The sequence below is a fragment of the Anastrepha ludens genome, chromosome 2 (assembly GCF_028408465.1).
Source record: "Anastrepha ludens isolate Willacy chromosome 2, idAnaLude1.1, whole genome shotgun sequence".
In the NCBI taxonomy this organism is placed as follows: Eukaryota; Metazoa; Arthropoda; class Insecta; order Diptera; family Tephritidae; genus Anastrepha; species Anastrepha ludens.
In genome coordinates, this window is record NC_071498.1 from 96930251 (window position 1) to 96950748 (window position 20498).

Below are 20498 nucleotides of genomic sequence, written 5' to 3' on the forward strand. Positions count from 1 at the left end.
TCAGCTGTTTATTCTTCTGCCCAGCGTAAATATTACTTTAGTCCACAATTTGTTTGATCAATTCCTGATTGAAAAAGAATTTAAAAAAGTCTGTAGCAGTCTTACAGTTAAAATCTTCTTCTGATGGTATTCGTTGGCTGAATTCTGTGCAAGAAAAATTTGCAATTTTCATTGTTAATATTTCCATCATCGCTCTTCAAAAGGCTCAAAATTTTATCTACAGTCAATCTGGAAAACGCAAAAAACCAAACCAATTAGAGCCTGCTATGCCTAAGGTTCGATATATCGGACGCCACAACTAAATACTACAGTAAATGTTTGATAATGAAGCAAACTTCAGAATTTTTTATGTTTTGCTTACTAACACACTTATGCACTAATAAACACTTGCCACTAAAATTGTTTGCTAAAAGTATACCAAAAAAATATTTCACCCTTCACGCGAAAAAGTCTGCTTGCAATTCGCCATACTGAAAAATGTAAAATAACGGGAACTCTTTGCGATAAGTCGACAAATGAAGGGTTGCCATTGTTGAAGAAATAGTTTTCTCTCGATTACAACCTTTAAGCCACCTTCACATCACACTTGCTTGATACAAATGTAATTTAACTCATGTCCGATATATCGAACGTTATGCTGTAATGGGTTAAGATGTGCCCAATTATGCTGAAAAAGTGGCATAATATTAGATCGATCATAAACTTTCAAAGTTTATAATGCCCAAATATTGGCATTTCGTTTAAAAACAGTAATGGTTTTTATTTTATTTAAAAACAAAAACTCAATACCTCAAAAATTATACGGTGTACCATATATGTACACATACATGTGTGTGTGTATATACTTGTAGAATTTGATTTATGTGTGTGCTATTCGATGAATAAATTTCACAAATTAATTCCCTATAATGAAATGAAAACAGCTTATTAACATTAATTGCGTGTTGACCAGCTGAACTGGACACACACAAAATCTGATAAAACAAACATTCATAAATACCCTGCAGAGAAAACACCTGAACAACTGTGGTTGTATGTCTGAGCTCAGTATCATACGAGTAAAAACTGTGAACAGAAAAAATGCTTTTCTCGTTCATTCAAATCTGCCAAAGGCTGGAAAAAAACAAATTTCCACTTCTTTGAATTCTAGCTATTCCAGGTTTAACTTAAAAGCATAAAAACCTCAAAAGCATAGAAGCCAAATCGGGAATCAAGCCGGTTTTGTTTGACTGCAGCAGCAAAAAGAAAAATCGTAAATTAATCAAATAGGATATGTCTGTCTATCCGTCTGTTTCTCTGTCTGTTGTGCATGGGATAAGGTAGGTTGCTTTTGAGAGTCTTTTATATTCTCCAAGGAGGCAAAATAGGTGTAACTCTTTGACAAAATAGTCGCCAATGAGAGATTTATTAGTATGTACTTGTTTTTTTTGTAAAATATGGAATAAGAAAGAAGCGTCGTTTAGTATATATACATAAGTACATATTCAATATTAGTTGCACAACTAAGTGCGTCGTGATATTGTTCCACAAATGCAGGGATTTACAGTTTTAAACCAACTCCGAACGGAGAATATTTTTTACGAGGAGTTTTTTCATGAGGCGAGGGCCGTCTACTTTTAGAAAAAACCTTTTCTTCATTTTGGTGTTGCACGGAGATTCGAACCTACGTTCCCCGAATGGTAGTCACACACCAACACATCAGGCTACGGTGATCGGTAAGTATGTATTGGCTTAAATAAATGATAGATGCAATGAAAACCTGCCCCTTAAATGGACCCAGTGTATTGATGGTAATACTTCACTTATGTATTCTGAGGATGCCAACTATTTCTTATTTAAAGATTTAAAATACAATAACTTGAATAACTTTTTTATCTAATAAAAAACAATGGTTTTGGCTAATGTAAATCTTTATTTTGGTTCTTACAGTTTTTTAGTTTACAAGTGTCAAATATGATTGACACACAACGCCATTTGTAAAAATTATAAATCTTCCGATAGTATGATTAATTTTGCGCCACTTTGTATGAAGAAAAATCTTAATGAAACTTTCAAATAAGCCAATATTGTAAATTTGTAATTTTTAACCAGAATTTTTGTACAATAAAAATGAAATAACGCAAAATTTCACGCTTTGTACAAGTTGTTAAAAATGTCATTAAAATTTTAATTTTCTGAACAGAATTTTTCTAGGTTAGCAGTTGTATGGCCCATTGAATTTTAATATAACAAAGTGTAAATTCAAAGTGAGAAATGGCCGTTCTCGTAAATAATAACTTTTCTCTGCATGACAGACAAGGCGCGACACCTCAGCGGACAAAATTGTCAAAAATCAACATAATTTTTTAGATGCATTTTGCTATAATCAATCTGATATAAAATTACATACCCAGAAAAATTCTTAAAATTCTGGTTAGAAAGTTGAAAGTTTTGATGTAATTTTCAAAAAAATTGTACAAAGTACAAGTTTTTTTATAAAAAAGGGTGGTGTGTTTATAATTTTGCAACGGGGTATACGAGTATACGGGAAGAAAGCGTCAGAGTGCAAAGAGTCATAGCACGAAGATGTGAAAGCTGTGGAAAATATATTCAAGTGGACGCAAGTTAAAAACATCCTTACTCCAGCTACCCCGTTAATTTTTTCTATAACAATTCAATTTGTAGTACATAAAACGCCTAAGTCAGACCTCTCCCTCTGAGGGATCAGGTGTTTGCGCAGCGCAGTAATGTCAACATGAGGGGAGATCACGTCCAAAGTGCGCAATCACAAAGACAAGCTAATTTTTAGGTTGTGAAAATTCGAAATTTTCATCTAAGTATCATATTTTGGTTCAGAAATAAAAGAGGCTGATGCTCTGCATTATTGCGTTGAGGAAGTGATCCAATCAATCCGTTGTAAACGCCTTGCATGCTAGTTTCACTAAATTTTAATTCACTAAGAATGTATGACTAAATGTCCGTAGATTCAAGCATTGAGCCAAAGCGTGATATCGGGAAGGCACAATATAAATCACAGCTACTAAATACTCTATTGAATGCAATGAATTCTCTTTGAATGCATCACAGTTGCTAAGCAAATAATTGTTCGTTTAAGCAGTGTGGCCCTTTAATCCATCAGAAATATGGCATAAGATGTAATTTAAGCAACACGGCTACAGGGTTAACAAAAAAAATGGTTCCGGACGAGGTTGGTCTCTTTTACAACAGACTTTATAAATTATCTTTTGCTGATTTTGCTGATTATGCGTTTCTCACGGGAACGCCAGTCGCTGCTCTGGAATTTCTTCAACAACTTTTTGGTTACGCGTGTGGATTGTTGGGTTATCATCATTTTTTGTTGAGTTCTGTGAAGTATTGAATAAAAATGCTGAGCATTTATCAGAAACCTGCACATAGAGGCCCAAGAGACCACGTAAGACCACGAAGTGTTCTTTGGCCTTTCTAAGAGCAAATACTCGTATAGACAAATTATGGCAACGAAGAGGCAATTGGGAACTCAAAGGACATCACCGTGTAAAATTCGTCAATTAAACAGTTAATCACAATTAATCCATCATAGTACTGAACTCACTAGAAAGGTGGAATATCAGAATAGATGAATTTTCTTGCAGGGTACATACATACATATTTACCTTCATATGCAAGATATATATACACATTTATTTATAATTTACACCAATTCGCTGACGCGCAAGTTAAACTCATACTGATTAAAATGATTCAGCTGCTTAGCCGACTGTGTTCGAATATGCGTACGAGTATGCACGTGAACAGGGACGAATGTATGGATTTGCAAACGATACACGATGCACATTTCATTGTTAAATATATATGTACACATTATATAAACGTGTTGTAGTAATTAATTAGTAATAAAAATATCAACCTATGAAGGAACAATGCATACATGTATGTATATCACTTCCGACTGGGAATAAATGAGTTGATAGAGGATTGATTTGTTGGTTGTTTACCACCGCACATATTCCCATTGAATCCTAACTCATTCAGCAACCAAAAAGTGTACGTATACCATTATGTGCAGTTTTATCATCTTAAGCCAACATTATCAAACATGAAAGTACTCTAGAGGAAATAGGCTCTTAATGACTATGGGAAAATTTCGCAACAGTTGGCAGCCGGAGGTCTGTACACATATATGCATGTGTGTATGTGGTTGTACATAACTATAAATGCCTTCTAAACTGACTGTTTAGCCTCTTCTATACATATTTCTTATTTACACTCAATCATTATCCATCTTTACTTTGCATCTATACATTTGTGGGCTTTTATACACAACCACTATGTAATCCTGAACAGTTGCTAGGAAATTAATGCTTTTGATGATATCCGCCTACAATTTACCCATGTTTGATTAATGTACATATAACGTTGGCTTGAATAATCAAATATGTTTTGATGTACCCTGTAGGAAAATTTAGTATTGAGCGATTCTATATCAAGTGATCCAAGTTTGTTGGGCATGATCTTAAATTTTTCCAAAAATTGATCTAATTGTAGGATTGAGTGTAATAAAGAGTAAAATGAAAAGGTTTAAAACAATTTATAATTTGGGCTTTATTCAATGTTGAGAATTTTGGTACGGAGTTTTTTAAAATTAAATATCTTCGGTTCTTATTAATATTTTTATAAAAAATTTATTATAATTTTTTAGGATAAAATTCTTATTAGGATGAAAAATACTAAAAAAATTTTTTTTGCAAAAAATTTTGGACGAAAAAAACGAAAATTCAACAAACAATTTAACAAAATTAAAAAAAAAAAAATTTTATATTTCAAGAAAAACACGCCACTCAGAATTTTTTCTTATTGCTTCTATTAATAGTTGAGACTATGCTCACTAATATGCAACAAAACTAAAAAAAAATCATCTTTTACGAAAAACACGAACCTACAGATTTTTTCTTATTGCTGTTATTAATAACCGAGACTATGCTCACTAATCGCTGCTAGTTTCATAATGCGATTCCAATAACTTTTTGAGTTATATTCAAATCCGTACAACGGACCAGTGAAAAATCAGTGCAAAATACCTCTAGCGATACTCTGCATACCTGTATGTAACGCGTGCATTCCACACGTTGCTATCCAAGGATAATGCAGCATATACTCGTATGGCCAGTAGAACCACGGATTCTGCTCCTCGCGAATAAGTAACCCGTCAAAACACCACCACAAATTGGACAAGAAAGCTTCCGCCACACACTTAACAAAAATGGTATAAGCGACAATTATATTATATATATACAAGGTGACGCAAAATTAGTCATCCAACTTGGTTTTGGTTAACTTTGTTACTAAATAACAAAAAATGAAGAATTAAACATCTGCTCCGTTTAAGGTGTTCATTCTATGTAAATTTTATTATATTCATACTAAATATTAATTATGGATTTTACGGCCGATTCTGAGATACAATGGTCGTTTGAAAAGTCGGTGCAAAAATAGAAGCTACTTAATTGTTTCGGAAAACCTTTTTTATTTTTCGACATCCCCTTTTAGGCTTATACACTTCATCCAATGTTGTTCTAGTTTGTTGATTCCTTTCGAATAATATGATTTTTCCATGTCTGAAAAATAACCACACGTTTCTGCAATCAACTCCTCGTTTGAATAGTCCAAGGGATCCGAGGTAGCCAAGTCTAGAGTATAGGGGATATGGGATGTGAAGCGTATGTAAACGAAAGTATTACTATTCCCCCTCCCTCATATCATTTCACAGGCTGCCACAGTTAATTATATGTATGAGTTCCACAACTTCCACTAACAACTAATTTTACATATATATGTATGTAGATTTACCAACTTTACGTATATCAGGTCTGTGTGTGCAAAGTGGTCGCTACACAAATCCAACCAAATTCAAGTAAGTTTCCTATAGTTCGGTCTAACGATAAGCGCTTAAATAAATTTGTGCAATGCGAAATTTTATTTATTTATACCCGGTTTCACTAATAAATTTTTTAAAATTTTTTAGGCTGTTTAGGTTTGAAGTTGTACGATTTCAATACAAAACTTTGTTATTTTGAATTTTATTAATTAGTAAGTTTCTTGATTTTAGCAGTCATATTTTATTCAGTAGAAATACAATAACGCGGGTTAGGTTAAAATGACTGCTCAACACACTTGGACACTTGGACGAAGAAATCAAATTCTTCCTTCTATTTTCATCCTTATTTATTGTAAAATTCCTTTCCCGGTATTCTGCCCCAGCAGTAAAAAATTCAACTGGTCTCAAAATTAAAAAAATTATATTCCCGATAGTTTTGATTCATTTCAAGCAAGGAAGTGTAGGTTAAAGTTCCAGCAATTCCATTTTGCTTACTCAATTTATTGACATGACAAAAAAAAATTGCTGGCGCAACTGCAAGAAATTACTACTAAAACTTGATAGCTTCGACAAATTTATCAGCTTGAAGATAATAATAATTTTTCTACTATATGTAGATCTTAGTATTTTCGGGGTTAGTGAATATAGCCCGAAGATCCATTACGTAAAAGTCCGGATTGAATAGCGTCAAATGAAGATAGCCCTCCCAGGTACTTACCTATTTGATTAAAAAACAAAAAATAACATAAGCTTTTGCGCTAGTTTTTTGACTACCGTGGTTGGTCTCGTTAACACTGAATTCGCAAGCGCCACGCCTGGAACAGAAATGTGTAATACTGGTTAAATAAAAAACTTATAGCTTCGAAATGCAAACCTTTGTAATCAGGGAAAATCTCATCATTCCACTATATTAATAAAACAAGACGGGTAACATATCACCAATTTAGGTAACAAGTGGATTAGAAAACAAATGAGTCAGTAACAGCTAAGTGAAAGACGAAAGTATCCGCAAAAAAGTAAATTTCCATAATTTAGTAGCTTAATGGGTAGAAACATAATTCCCTACAGGGTTCATTTAAAGCTGTCGTTGTAGTTGTATTCATATACGTAGCTAGTTGTAAGCAAGCTATTATCACTGATAAGCAAAATTAAATTATTTTTACATTTGTTTTGTTCCCGTTTTTGCTTGTGTTTGTACGGTATATTAGTATTCCCAATATTTTTTTCAATGTTGACAACCAAACACGTAGATTAATTTCAAATTCAATGATTTGCAATGAACGTCAGGGATTAGAGATAAGCGCCAGCCTACAAATAAAACAAATATGTCTACGACGAAACACCATATTCAAGGCAATACTGTAGGTAAGGGTTAAATAAAACTCATTGCAGGGATTACAGCAAGTAATGAACCTCACGACAATCAGTTCAATCAAATATAAGTATCATCGTAGCAATAGATAATGGGAAGCCTAGAAAGTTTGGATCCGAGTCTGACTCAGAATAGCTCAAGTTTATTCTCGGGATATTGTGGTTTAAAAGTGTAAAAGCACAATATTTTTGCAAGATTAGAGGTTATGTAGCAACATGAAAAACACTTTTTTCGAAGGTCGTAACGGCATCCCAAAGAATCTATAACTCGTTAACTTTTAAACCCAAGTCCCCAACCATTGTGACATTGAGGGTAACTGCAGATCCGATGAACTAGCGAAACTTTGCACTAAATTAACCGATGAGTACATAGACAATGGCACATCCTTACAAATATGTAAGCTACTTATCTTTGAGAAAATTGTAAGAGCAGCGAATGAAAGATGGCGTAATGAAACCACATGCAGAATCGGCCGGCAATTGTGGCCGACTCTCAATGCCAAACGCACAGAATTAAACGCATACAACGAGTTAAGCACAGTCTTAGCACACTGATTTCAGTTATAACCGAGCACTGCCTAATAGGATGGGTGTGCATACAGATGACTTCTGCAGAAGTTGTCTAAATGAGGAAGTGGAAGAGACGATATCGCACCTTTTGTGTCATTGTCCTGCTCTATCCATATGTAGATTTACCATTTCAGGTAGACAATTCTTTAATGAATTGGAAGATCTTAGTTCTGTGGAAATCAGATATCTTCCCAAAATTTTTGAAAAGTACACATTGGTTTTAGGAGAGTTAAGGACAAGGTCCGCAGGCGACATCACAATGGGCTATGAGCCTGAAAGTGTCCCATATTAGACAAGTGCTTCAACCTAACCTAACGTTCCCAAGTAAAAAGCCTTTGTTTTGCTCTGTGACAACGCAGAATTTTTGGTGAATGGGCTCTTGGAAAGTTGGCCGAAGAAGAAAAACTTTCCTATAGCTCTTAAAAAATCACCCTTTAGTAGTCTAATACTGTAAACTTAACACGCTGCCTTCTGAGTAGTATTTAATTTCTCTGAGAGATTCACAATCGCACAATTTGACGCTATTTGTAACTAAGAAACCATTTCGCTAAGCATACTTTTCTAACTGTATTTAAATGAATTGAAACTTCTTTTGGAAGATAAACTTCGAAAATACAATTGTAATCTTATTAATTATTAAATATTTGTAGATAGACAGCTTTTCTGAAATGTTTACAGGTCGATGTTATGTATACGAATTTCTCTAAGCTTTTTGTTAAAAAATTAACATGCCTTGGCTTCCATCCCATATTTCTCCGTTAGTTGGAGTCGTATCTCTTTAATCGTGGATGTGTGGTTGTTGTTAACAATCATCAGTCGTATCCTATTATTGCGTTATCTGAAGATCCATGAGGTAGTTTTTTTTTCTTTTTCTAATATATATTTCTTGTTTAGGACAAAAAAAAATGTTTTTTATATACCAAGTTTCTACTACATATATGCTTACCACCTTAAAGTCTATTCCGAGGTTAAGAAACATTTTCAACATTAATAAAATTATAATAATTCATTCCCTGATGAAGAAATATGGTGATATCAAAAAGAAGTATCTTACTTACTAAAAAAATTAAAAACTTTGTATGGATTTACTAGCTTTCAGAAAGTGGGTCTAGTAAGTCATACACTTATTATAACGAAAACTTGGGTTTTTGTGTGCGTGACTAATATTATTTTAGGTTGGTCCAAACTCAAAATCTTAACGCAAACAAGAAACAAGAAACGTTTTATGTAGTATTTCTAGAAGAAAATTAACAGATACTTTCCAAATTAGAGGCGAAGTCCGCTCAAGCGCCTACAAAAGGGCATGCGTGGCAATTTTATATATTTACTCAAATTTTTGAAAGCAACACTCCCACTGTTTACATAGCGCCTACTATTAAGAGATTATTTACGTCCAGCAGTGCCGAAATTGCGCTAAAAGAAAAACGGTTTTTAGAAGGGATAACAACAGAATTAAATATAAAACAATTTTATACATTTTTTACTAGTACTTGCACTTTATAAAAAAATGGATTTTAATTTTTCTTTACAAAAATTATTGGAGGTTGAATTAGTTTTAAAGGTGACACACAGATGGTGCTATTTATCACTTTATCGCGTTGGCAATACTGAATATATATTCATGACAAAGCCTCATCCCTAGGCTTTGTTTATCAGTATCTGTCATTTCGCTGAAGTATAAACAACGCAGTGTTTTCGTGCTCCGAGTATGTCAACTTTCGTGCCGTCGAAACGCAATTTGCGGGAAGCTTTGCTTTTCTGCTTCAATTTGAAAAAAAATACAGCCCAAGCCCGTGAATTGCTGCAGGAGGCCTACCCAGACCATACTCTGTCGATTTCAACATGTGAGTACTGGTTTCGACGATTCAAAAGTGGTGATTTTCACACCGAAGACAAGGAGCGTCTTGGCCAGCCCAAAAAGTTCGAGGACGCGGAATTGGGGGAATTGGTAAACGAGGACTCGTGCCAAACCCAAGAAGAGCTTGCTGAATCATTGGGCGTTGATAAATCAACCGTTTGCAAGCGTCTAAAAGCGATGGGAATGATCCAAAAGCAAGGACATTGGGTCCCGTACGAGTTGAAGCTGCGCGACGTCGAACGGCGACTTTTTACGTGCGAATTGCTGATCGAGCGACAAAATCGGAAGGGTTTTTTGCATCGGGTGGTGACTGGCGACGAAAAATGGATCCACTACGATAACCCAAAACGCAAAAAATCATGGGGTTTGCCCGGCCACGCATCAACGTCGACGGCCAAGCAGAATATTCACGGCAAGAAAATCATGCTCTGCATTTGGTGGGATCAGGTCGGCGTCGTATATTTTGAGCTGCTCCAACCGGGCGAAACAATCACGGGGGATCGTTACCGACTGCAATTGATGCGTTTAAGCTGGGCATTGAAAGAAAAACGGCCGGAAACGGTAAAAAGGCACGACAAGGTTATTTTGCAACATGACAACGCTCGGCCGCATGTTGCTCAACCTGTCAAAAAATACCTTGGAACGCTTGGCTGGGAAGTGTTACCCCACCCGCCGTATAGTCCAGACATAGCTCCCTCCGATTATCATTTGTTCCGGCATATGAGTCTCGATTTGGCGGACCAGCGGTTCTCCTCGTACGAGGCTACGAAAATATGGGTTGAGTCATGGATAGCCAAGCAGCGGCCAGAATTTTGGAGAAACGGCATCCGGAAATTGCCCGAAAGATGGGCGAAAGTTGTAGCTAGCGATGGCCAATACTTCGAATAAAATATTTTGTACCGTTTTTTCACAATAAAGCCCCAAATCTTCGAAAAACACCTTTAAAACTAATTCAACCTCCAAAAGTATATAAAAAATCACGTGACCCAAAGTACAATGAAAAAAAGTTACTCCACGGTCTACATCATTTCTCCTTAAAAAGTAAACAAATTCTTGTAAAATCAAGTTGTAGTTATAGTCTGTCGAACCGGATTTTTGAATTTCGAATAGTTTTGCAATTTACCGCATTTTAAAAAACATATGCGTTTTACGTCATAAAGTCACACCTTAATTACATCTATAAAATTTTCAAATCTATAGAGGAAACACTTTCGAATATTAAAAAACAAACCGCATCACAAAATAGACCGTGCCAGAAAAAGTAGTTTCGAGAAAAACGAGTTTAAAGTTTGAGATACAGGAGCGCGCAGACCGCTCTCTACCTATTTAATGGGATGTAGAAGCTATAATATTGGAAATTTCTACATGAAAATTTCACAGAATATTCTTAAGATACCATACTTCCAAAATATCGAAAAAATTGATTTTTTGAAAATTCTGGGCGCATGTAACCCCTTAAATAATTGGTGCTTACATCCTTTATTTTTTCATAGAAGAAATACACTTGGAGGTTTGTTCTTGTCTGCCGAGGGGCGACCGACGTTCAAAACACTTTTTCTATAATTTGATGTTCTATGTTCTTCGAGTCCGAATGCACCGAATGGTGGTCACGCACAAACCGACTTTTTTTTCAAAAATCAGAAAAAACGCCATAGTCTTTACTAGTCGTACATACTCCACATTCCACTCATTCCATATACTAGTATTCCATACAATCAACACTGCAGAGACTATAGAGTTTTCAGGCAAAGTTCTTATTTGATGGTTCTATTTAGATTTTAGTGAAATTAACGGAAATAATTGCACGAAATACTGCTCCTGTGAAAATATAACAGACTTTCGTATGTGGATAATTACATTTTCCAATAAAGAGAGTTCTCAAATTAACTACATATGTATGTGTACGTAAATGTCAATCTTGTTCCAGCTTATCTTTCAATTCAAAAAATTAAACTCATGTTCAGCGTGCTCACCAACATTATTTGCACAATTTCTACTCACATTAAATTAACATTCAACCAGCTCAGCTTGGTAGCTTTTTTTACGCTACTGCAACAATTAATGACACATACAATGACAGGATGGTGTATTAACACAGGAGCAGTGTTTGCAATGTTTACATGGTTTGAACTGATTAAATGGTTTGTTAAAAGCCGTCGGTTGGTCGGCTAGTCATTTGGTTGATATGTGGGTCGGTCGATAACCAGTAGCACCTGAAACTGTAGATTCTGGTGTGCAAATGCAAATTTATTTAAATTAACATTATTTAACTCTAGGATAGCAGAGGACGATGAGCGACATGGAGTATCTAGATATTGTGTTTGTAATTTCGACAGCGATTGCCATTGCCGATTCATCAGTCCATCAAGCACATACGCACCTGCATGTACATTCGTGCATATATAAATGAACATACAAACAAACATATGCATCTGGAAATGAAAACCAAATTTTCGCCTGGAGCGAGAATACCAACCAGTGGACGACCATAACGTAGCCATAAAATTTCAATTAAAATATTTTATTTAACCAACACGTTGATAACGTAAAATTACCAGGCCACAAAGTATATAAATGGCATGCAATCATTTATTTATATGTACATAGGTATATCAGCTTGTTTACAATGTTTGCAGACAATTTATTTTCAGAGTGCATATGCAAGCAAATATAAAATTAAAAATATATTGTTTGCCTAACGAGGGCGTATTTGTGGCAATTACTATTTATTGTGATGCTTTATTATTATTGTTTTCAATTTTGCTATCACATCAATTTAAATATGATTGGTCAATGTTTAAAACACGTACTATGGCAACTCTTGTTTAGATTGTCTCATTATTTTGTTTGACACATGCTCATAACAATGATTTTAACAATTTGCTTAATTTTAATTTTGAACACTACAATGGGCGAGCTATCTGGAAGACAAAGTTAGGTTTGGTCCGAGTAAAAGTAATATCCGCTTAACTATACTTCTCATCCATATAAAGACCTTAGAGTGACTCTTATCATATCCATGCACTTGTCCCCAAGCGCATTATAATTTTATTCACATAACGATGGAATGTAACAGCATATGGGTATGGTTTAAGAATATTAGCTTAAGGGGTCCCGGTGGTCTTGAGTATGACTGTAGCTATTTATTTTACAAAATGGTGCGGTTTTGAATTTGACACTCTAAAAATCGGGTTTTTTTCAGTTTTTTAATCAAAAAAATTTGAAATAATTGAAATAATAATATAATTTTAGTACGGGCGATAGCCATTGATGCTGTGAGCAACATATAAAAATTTCAGATGATTCGGTTGAATAGTTTTTTTTTTTTGTTTTTTTTTTTTTTTTTGACACGCCTACTTTTTTCCGAACAGTTTTTCGGGTTGTGTTGTAGCTTTAACGTGAGGAAAGTTGTTTGTTTGTGTGTGCGATGTTATTAGTGGTATATTAAGGGTGTGTCAATTCGGCCGCCGTAGCCGAATGAGTTGGTGCGTGACTATCATTCGGACTACGTAGGCTCAAATCTCAGTGAAACACCAAAATGAAGAAACAGTTTTTTTTAATAGCGGCCGCCCCTCGACAGGCAATGGCAAGCCTCCGAGCGTATTTCTGTCATCAAAGAGCTGCCCACAAAAATATCATCTACCGTTCGGAGGCAATATAAAATTGTAGATTCCTCCATTTTTCGAAGTCACACAACACAAAAAAGATAAAGAGCTTGGCCAAGCACCCAATAAAAGGGCGTAAGCGCCAATTATATACATACCTATATATCACACCACCTCACCAAACGTCCAACGCTTCAGCAGCAATGATTTAAAAGTAGCCAATGAAATGAAAATCTTTTATCTTGCAAAACGCATGAACCCAGACACAGTTTAAATTGGCTTTTCTTTGCATTATCGTTATTTATGGACATTCATTTAAGAATATACGTATGCAGACTATGTAGATATGTACACTATTTTATTTATCCACAAGTATGTATTTTCGTTTATTTATTCATATTCTTATACTACATATTTCATCTGCAGCTCACCATCTGAATTCAATTAAATATTTTGGTTTTTTTTTCGTTTTTTTGCTTTCCCTACAGGTGGTTTCATGGGTGATATCGCACTGCCCGACATTAATTATGACGATGACCCCGTTGTTGCACACACTGTACTTATACCGGTAGAAGAGAGCCGCCACGCAGCTAACGACGATGACGATGGCGATGGTAAGAGCTATGGGGAGGGTAGTGAAAGTTTAATCAAGCAAGAGGCAGACGAAAAAGATAACGCTTGGGATTGGCAATCAGATGCACGAGCCGACACGCCGACAATTGCTGAAAAAGTCCCAGCCACTGTTAAAATCAATGCATCCTTCCAACAAGAATTGGAAATTCTCAAGCAAGAGGTTTACCATGAAGGCTTACAGGTGGAGGAGGAGGGTCTCACTCACATTATACGCAAGAAAACCAAACTGCCGAATTCACGTTATGACTACAACAACAAAAATGAACGTAGCCGCAATGATCCGGCTCTGGTGAGTTTATTATTCATGTACGAGGTTTGTTCAAAAAGGGTGGCTTAACATTTTGCTCGAAAAATATTTATTTATGCATCAAACTCTTTTTTATCTCCTCTAAAATATACTACCTTGTACAAATGGTTTTCCAAATCTTCGTAGCACTTTTTGATATGATATTGAACGCTTCCAATGAAGCGATTTTTATCTTCTAAATTTCTGTTCCTCATTGGATCATTACGATTTTGGGAGCATGGTATAATATACATATTAAGGTATTGTATTTTTACGTATGCCATATACGATTCCGTTCCAGGAATTTGTCAATAACGCACAACCACCTCTAATTCTAAACAAAAATTCCAACGTTGCCTTAACGATTTGAAGCTCTCTAGTTCTTCATCACTCATTTTCAAAAGCACACATAAGACATAAACCAAACTGGTATGAAGAGTCGGCTAAAGAAGAAGACAGCTTCCGTCTTTAGTGTTCCGTTTAAGCTTACGAATGCAGTTCCTGAGCTATAACCAAATTCCCGGAACATAATTGGCACATCTCTTAATAAATAATATGAGTAAGTTCGTATGCATTGCAAACTAGCAAGAAGGAAATGTAATATTATTCATCTCAATTTAACTCCATTTTAACATAAAAGGTCATTAAAGAAGAGTATCTACATCTTAAAATTCTAAAAGGAGTGTTCTTCCTAAATCAATCAATCATTACTTTTATGGGTATGGGCGTATACTTGTACGCTTTCTCTGCGGTCTGTCCGGTTGTCTTAGTATTATTTTAAGAGCCTTAAAACTTGCGTAGAAAATATTTTTAATGCACACCACACATACTTACGAATATTTTCGAGATCCTCTACCTCTCTATTTACTTAGAAGTGAAAATTCCCAATTCAACTTCTCAGTTTTCATTGTTTTCGCCTTGTCTGATATGAAAGGTTTAACGTACTCGTATGTTTCTTTTTTATTTGATTGAGTATTCTGCCAAACTAAATGGACCCATCCGAAGCTTGCAGGAATCCAATCGCTTATGATCGGTTACGTAGCCAGTAGGTTTTTAAAGAAAAATTGCCAGTTGCCACTATGTTTTGCGGAAGTTGCGCTTGTTATTCACAACAAATGTAGCTAGGGCTTATTAAAATTAGGCCTTTAATTATAAGTACTTACTAATTTGTTTGTTTCCCTTGTCCGTTTGTGAGTTCCAAATCGGTGGGCGTTTTCTTCTTACCCATATTTACATACGAGTATTAATTACCAAGCGGCCGCCGTAGCCCAATGGCTTGGTGCGTGACTTCCATTCGGAATTCACAGAGAACGTAGGTTCGAACCTCGGTGAAGCACCAGAATTAAGAAAAACATTTTTGTAATAGCGCTCGCCAGTCGTCAAGTAAGCGCTAACCTACTTCTGCCATGAAAAAAGTTCCTCCTAAAAAATATCTGCCGTTCGGAGTCGCCTTAAAACTGTAGGACCCTCCATTAGAGGGAGGAGCCACAAATAGGAGAAGGAGCTCGGCCAAACACCCAAAAAAGGGTGTACACGCCAATATATATTGTACCATTCCAGCCAATTCAGTTATTCCAGTTGTATGCATTTTCACTAACTGTTGTTAATCATTCAGTACCATAAATTTCGCGGATAATAGCTCTCCCATACTCTCTCGTGTATGTTCAACTTCGCAGTGCGAGTGTTCATCATGCTTGAAGCACTACCAACGGTCGGTTAATTTTTTGATGACTCCTTCATATCCCATATGTTTGGCGTTATTCCGGTAAGTGGTTGATTGGTTGGCGTAACACGCGAGGTATGTCAAGTCGCATGATCGGAGCAGAAAATTTCGTACGTTGCGACACTTGTATAGCATGTAGCGCAGTCTAGTTGGAACCAAAGCTCTGCTATATCGACGCTTTCAAACTCTGGTTAACAAACGACTAAGGACGACTATCGACCTTCCTCTCCTTTCGCAAGAATAAAGGTTCTCCATGCATTCAATCTTTATAGATGTATTGATGCTTGGTCGCGCAAAATTCTTGATTGTGACTGCCTCAACAACGGTAATTTCGCTTTTTAGCATAACCACTTTGCACTAAGCCACTGTGGCCTCGTCCGAGAAGATGATTTTTTGACGAACGTCCGAATCTTTGTATTTACAGCTGAACCGGATATCGGTAATGTTTCGGATTAATTTTCACTAGTTCGGCAAGCGTGAATCGATGCACGATAAAATGGTAAAACGTACTGAATATTTTTACAGCCAAATATTATTGGTAAGTTTGGCAGCTGCTGAAACAAAAAAACAAAACGCTGTTCTCGGGTCACCCTTTACAAACATAGTGTGGTTAATGGGATCTGTTTTGTTCATGCGCTTATCAAGAAGATGCCGAGCAAAACTACTAAAGGTCATTCCAAATTCTGTTTTCGCTTTCTTGTATGCAGAGCCAAATATTTTCGTTTGCATTTATTGAATTTTGAGTACGAAATGTCTTCACTGTGTAAACGGCATTCTAATGAAACTCAATCTTTGGAGCAGCAACCAAAACACTTTTAACACATTTCCTGGAGTTCAATTTTAATTTTTGTGTCTATTTTTTCATTTAATTTTCCTAATGTAACTCCGTCAACTAGTCGGCCAATGAACCGGTGAAACCCACAAGCTTTTCAATGAATACGGACTATTTGATGAAAAACTTGAAAAATGAAGTTATCAGTAGCAGCAACAATAACGACAATGGTCAGCGCTACAGACCGAGCCCCATTTACCATCCGGTTGATGGCTCTTTTTTCGATTCGAAGCCAGCAAATCGCGAAAAATCCAAGGATACGGACTTGAATGAAACAAAGTTGTTAGGTGCACACAAACAACAACAATTACGGCAGCGCGCTCTTAGTAGCGGTAGTGGAAGCACTGGTGGATTGCATACACGTCCTGGAAAAGCCACAACTTTTGATGCCAATGGTAAAGTGGAATCGATTGCACTACATCGTAGTGGAGAGTATTTTGGGCCAGCAGTGAATAGTGGCGACAGCAGCGGTGCGGCTGGCGGTTTCGGACGCACACCGATTGAGAAAGCAGTAGAAGTAGAAAAGCAGCGCAAAGCCACAGTAGGCATTAACAATCGAAACGTCGATCAACGAAAAATACAATCGAACACGAAGGACATCGAAATGGATTCAGGTAATAATTTTGTTGCCGAGCGTCGCATGGTCATACTGCCAACTTCGCTACCCACTCAGCGCTCGACACTACCGAATGTTTACAGTAATTCCGGTGGCAATGGCATGAAACTAGATGATGTGGATTTTTTGCACGCTGAAGGTGCAGTGCGACGACGACATCGACGTGGGCGCAAACACAGGTAAATAGAATTGTAAGGGCTGAATTCCACTTCAAAATAGGTCAGATCATTTATACTCGAACCGCAAACCAAACACAAATAATTAACTTTCATTACAGACGCAGCTCAGATATTCGGCATGCGGATTTTAATGTGAAACTACAGCGCCTGAAGGAGGAACTCAATCGGCCGGTGCATATCATTCACGATTACCAAACGCAAATGCGACGCCAACTGCCATTACACAATGTGGACGGTCACCTCCCCGTCGGCCATAAAACACATAACAAGAAGCAAACAGCGAAAATTGGAGTAACAACTGCTGCAGCAGATAAAACTGATAAAACAGAAGCCTTCAATGAGCGACTGCTAAAACAAGAGTACGTACAGCAGCAGAAGCAGCAGCTGGGACTAGAACGGCAACAACATCATCAACGTCACCACCAATGGATGCCCGTACAGCAAGTAGAGCAAAGTCTAGCCAAAAATTTCAATTATTCAGCAATACAAAACGATGAGCTGGAAGCATTAGATGGTAGAGGAGAATTCGACGCCTACGACCCCATCACAGCCAACAGGGAGCGGAGCGTCGGAGTAAGTGCAGATACTGACAGCAAAACACAAACACCGTTAGAAATGGAGCTACAAAAAGCTGAGTAAGTAGGCTGAAAAAATTAGGATTAAATTACGAGTTCTATGGTTAGCTGAAAATCTGTGCTGATAGAGACAAAAGCGAAACTAGCGAAAAAGAGCCGTGAAAAATATGTGAAGATCAGATTTGTAGTCCATGTGGGAAGTCGAAAAATTGTAGTCACGAATTTAGTGTTAAGAGAAGTACTGCTGTGAATTTAGAGAAGAAGAGTATCTTTTGTGAAAAGTGATGATGGGGGATAATAATTATAATCTTTGTGCATGATGGTAGACGCGCCCAATTTATTTTCCCAGAATAAATATAAATTTGAATCCCGGCGAATGAAATCTTTATTTTGTTCAGATACTTTAAAGTTGAATTTACATATATCTTCAAAATTGGTGACCTTCTTTATAAATTTTAAGCCAAGCGAAACCTTAATAAGAAAAAATGTTTCTTAATATCTGAAAACACATAAAAAATATTGTAAAATCTAATAGAAACCTTTAAAAATTCGAAAGCTCTCCTAAAGGGACACGCTTAGCTAGATAAATAGCTGCAGTAAAAAAAAATAACGAAAACGGAAACTAATGGATAAAGTTAGCGATAATGAGTTCAAAGAATAATTTGAAAATCGTTAGATTTCGAGAATATCGATAAATGGGGAATCAAGAAATGAGATGGTTTTATTTAAAGTGATGCCGATTCATACTGCACGGATTCTTACCACGTCATTGTCCTAAACCATTTCCAATATACCGGTTAGAGGACCTTGCGTTGCTTGCAGCCTAACTATCCTAAAAAAGCTCTGAGGTAGTCAAAGAAATTACTACACGGTTTTTTTTTTCTTTTAAGAAATCATCTAGTAGATACCGTCCAGAAAAGACTTATGGAGAGGTATGGTTTTCTCCAACTAGTTTCGGACATATTGGCTATGAAACTTATGCTTTAATTGCCGTTGACCCTCTGAAAAGGCAATGCACGCTTTGGCATTCCTTTATTAAAACACCTTATAGGCCTACTTCTTTAGATAGTAGGCCGTTATATCGTGTTTGATTCGATTTGTATCTCAAAAGTACTGGCCGAAGCTATTAATAATCAAGGAGGCGCAAAAAATATTGACGTGAATAAGCAAATCCAGAATGATTAAAAAAATATTTCTTAATGGCATATACGAGGCATGTTCCAAAAATATGGTGAATTTTCAAATTTCGCGAACTACGTACATTCAACTTTCGATTATTATTTTTAATGTTGGTATACTCTTCTCGAAGATATGTTCACGGTTTTAGCAATATTGCATGTATAGTTTGTTTGTGAGAGGCATAAATAAGTGTTTTGCGTGTTTGGCGATTTTCTGCTATGGAAAAAAATAGATCAAAGAAGTTGCATAAAACTTTGTGCAAAAAATAGAATTAAGTGCGCAAAATCATTTGAAATGTTGACAGTGGCATCAAGTGAGAGCACTCTGAGTTAAAAAAATGTTTACAAGTGGTACAAGCTTTTCACAGAAGGTCGAAAAGATGTAAATGACGACACTCACTCTGGACGCCCTAGCACATCAACAACCGATCAAAATGTTAAGAAAGTGAAGCAAATTGTTATAGAGAATCGTCAAATCACAATTAGAGAAGTTACTGAGGATATCGGCATATCGGTTGGCTCATGCCCTACAATCGTCGCATGAGCATCACTCAGGAATTGTTGAATGACGTCAGCGACGATCCAGATTTTCTTAAAAGAGTTATAACTGGTGACGAATCATGGGTATATGGTTATGACATCGAAACCAAAGCCCAATCATCCCAATATAAGAGTCCAGGAGAGCCAAAACCAAAAAAAAAGCACGCCAAGTTCGATCAAATGTCAAGGTTTTGCTCACTGTTTTCTTCTTTTACGATGGCGTAATGCATCCTGCTCACTCATATTTCTTGTGAGAGATTATTTGGCCAAAAACAACACCGCTAAATAAAGCCTCAGCCGCCGTATTCACCAGATTTGGCCCCCCTACGACTTTTTTCTGTTCCCATGATTGAAGAGCCCCATGAAAGAACGGCGTTTTGCGACGATTGAGGAGATAAAAACCGAATCGCTCAAAGACATACCAAAAAGTGCACATCAGAACTGCTTCGAGGATTGAAAACCCCTGGCACAAGGGTATTATATCTGAGGAGGAATATATATATATATATATACATTAGGGTGTCCCAGGCTACAAGGGGGAATTTTTTTTTCGGAATTTCAATACGCATACCCTTTATTTTTTTTTTCATTTGACTCTAAAAACTTAAATATAAAATGTTATTGAGATCGGATGTTATTAACCCGTGCCGACTTAATGTCAAACTTTAAGTTTACAAG

At 36.3% G+C, this 20498-nt stretch overlaps 1 protein-coding gene across 6 annotated transcripts in view; it reads left to right on the forward strand.

Moving 5' to 3' along the window:
• Positions 1-20498, forward strand: part of LOC128854836 (uncharacterized) — a 153475-nt gene that overhangs the window by 116664 nt on the left and 16313 nt on the right. For all 6 annotated transcript variants that reach the window (XM_054089253.1, XM_054089252.1, XM_054089255.1 and 3 more), the window contains 3 exons: positions 13747-14180; positions 16797-17527; positions 17626-18162. In XM_054089253.1, coding sequence (XP_053945228.1) covers positions 13747-14180; positions 16797-17527; positions 17626-18162 — 1702 coding nt within the window. The remainder of the gene's footprint in view (positions 1-13746; positions 14181-16796; positions 17528-17625; positions 18163-20498) is intronic.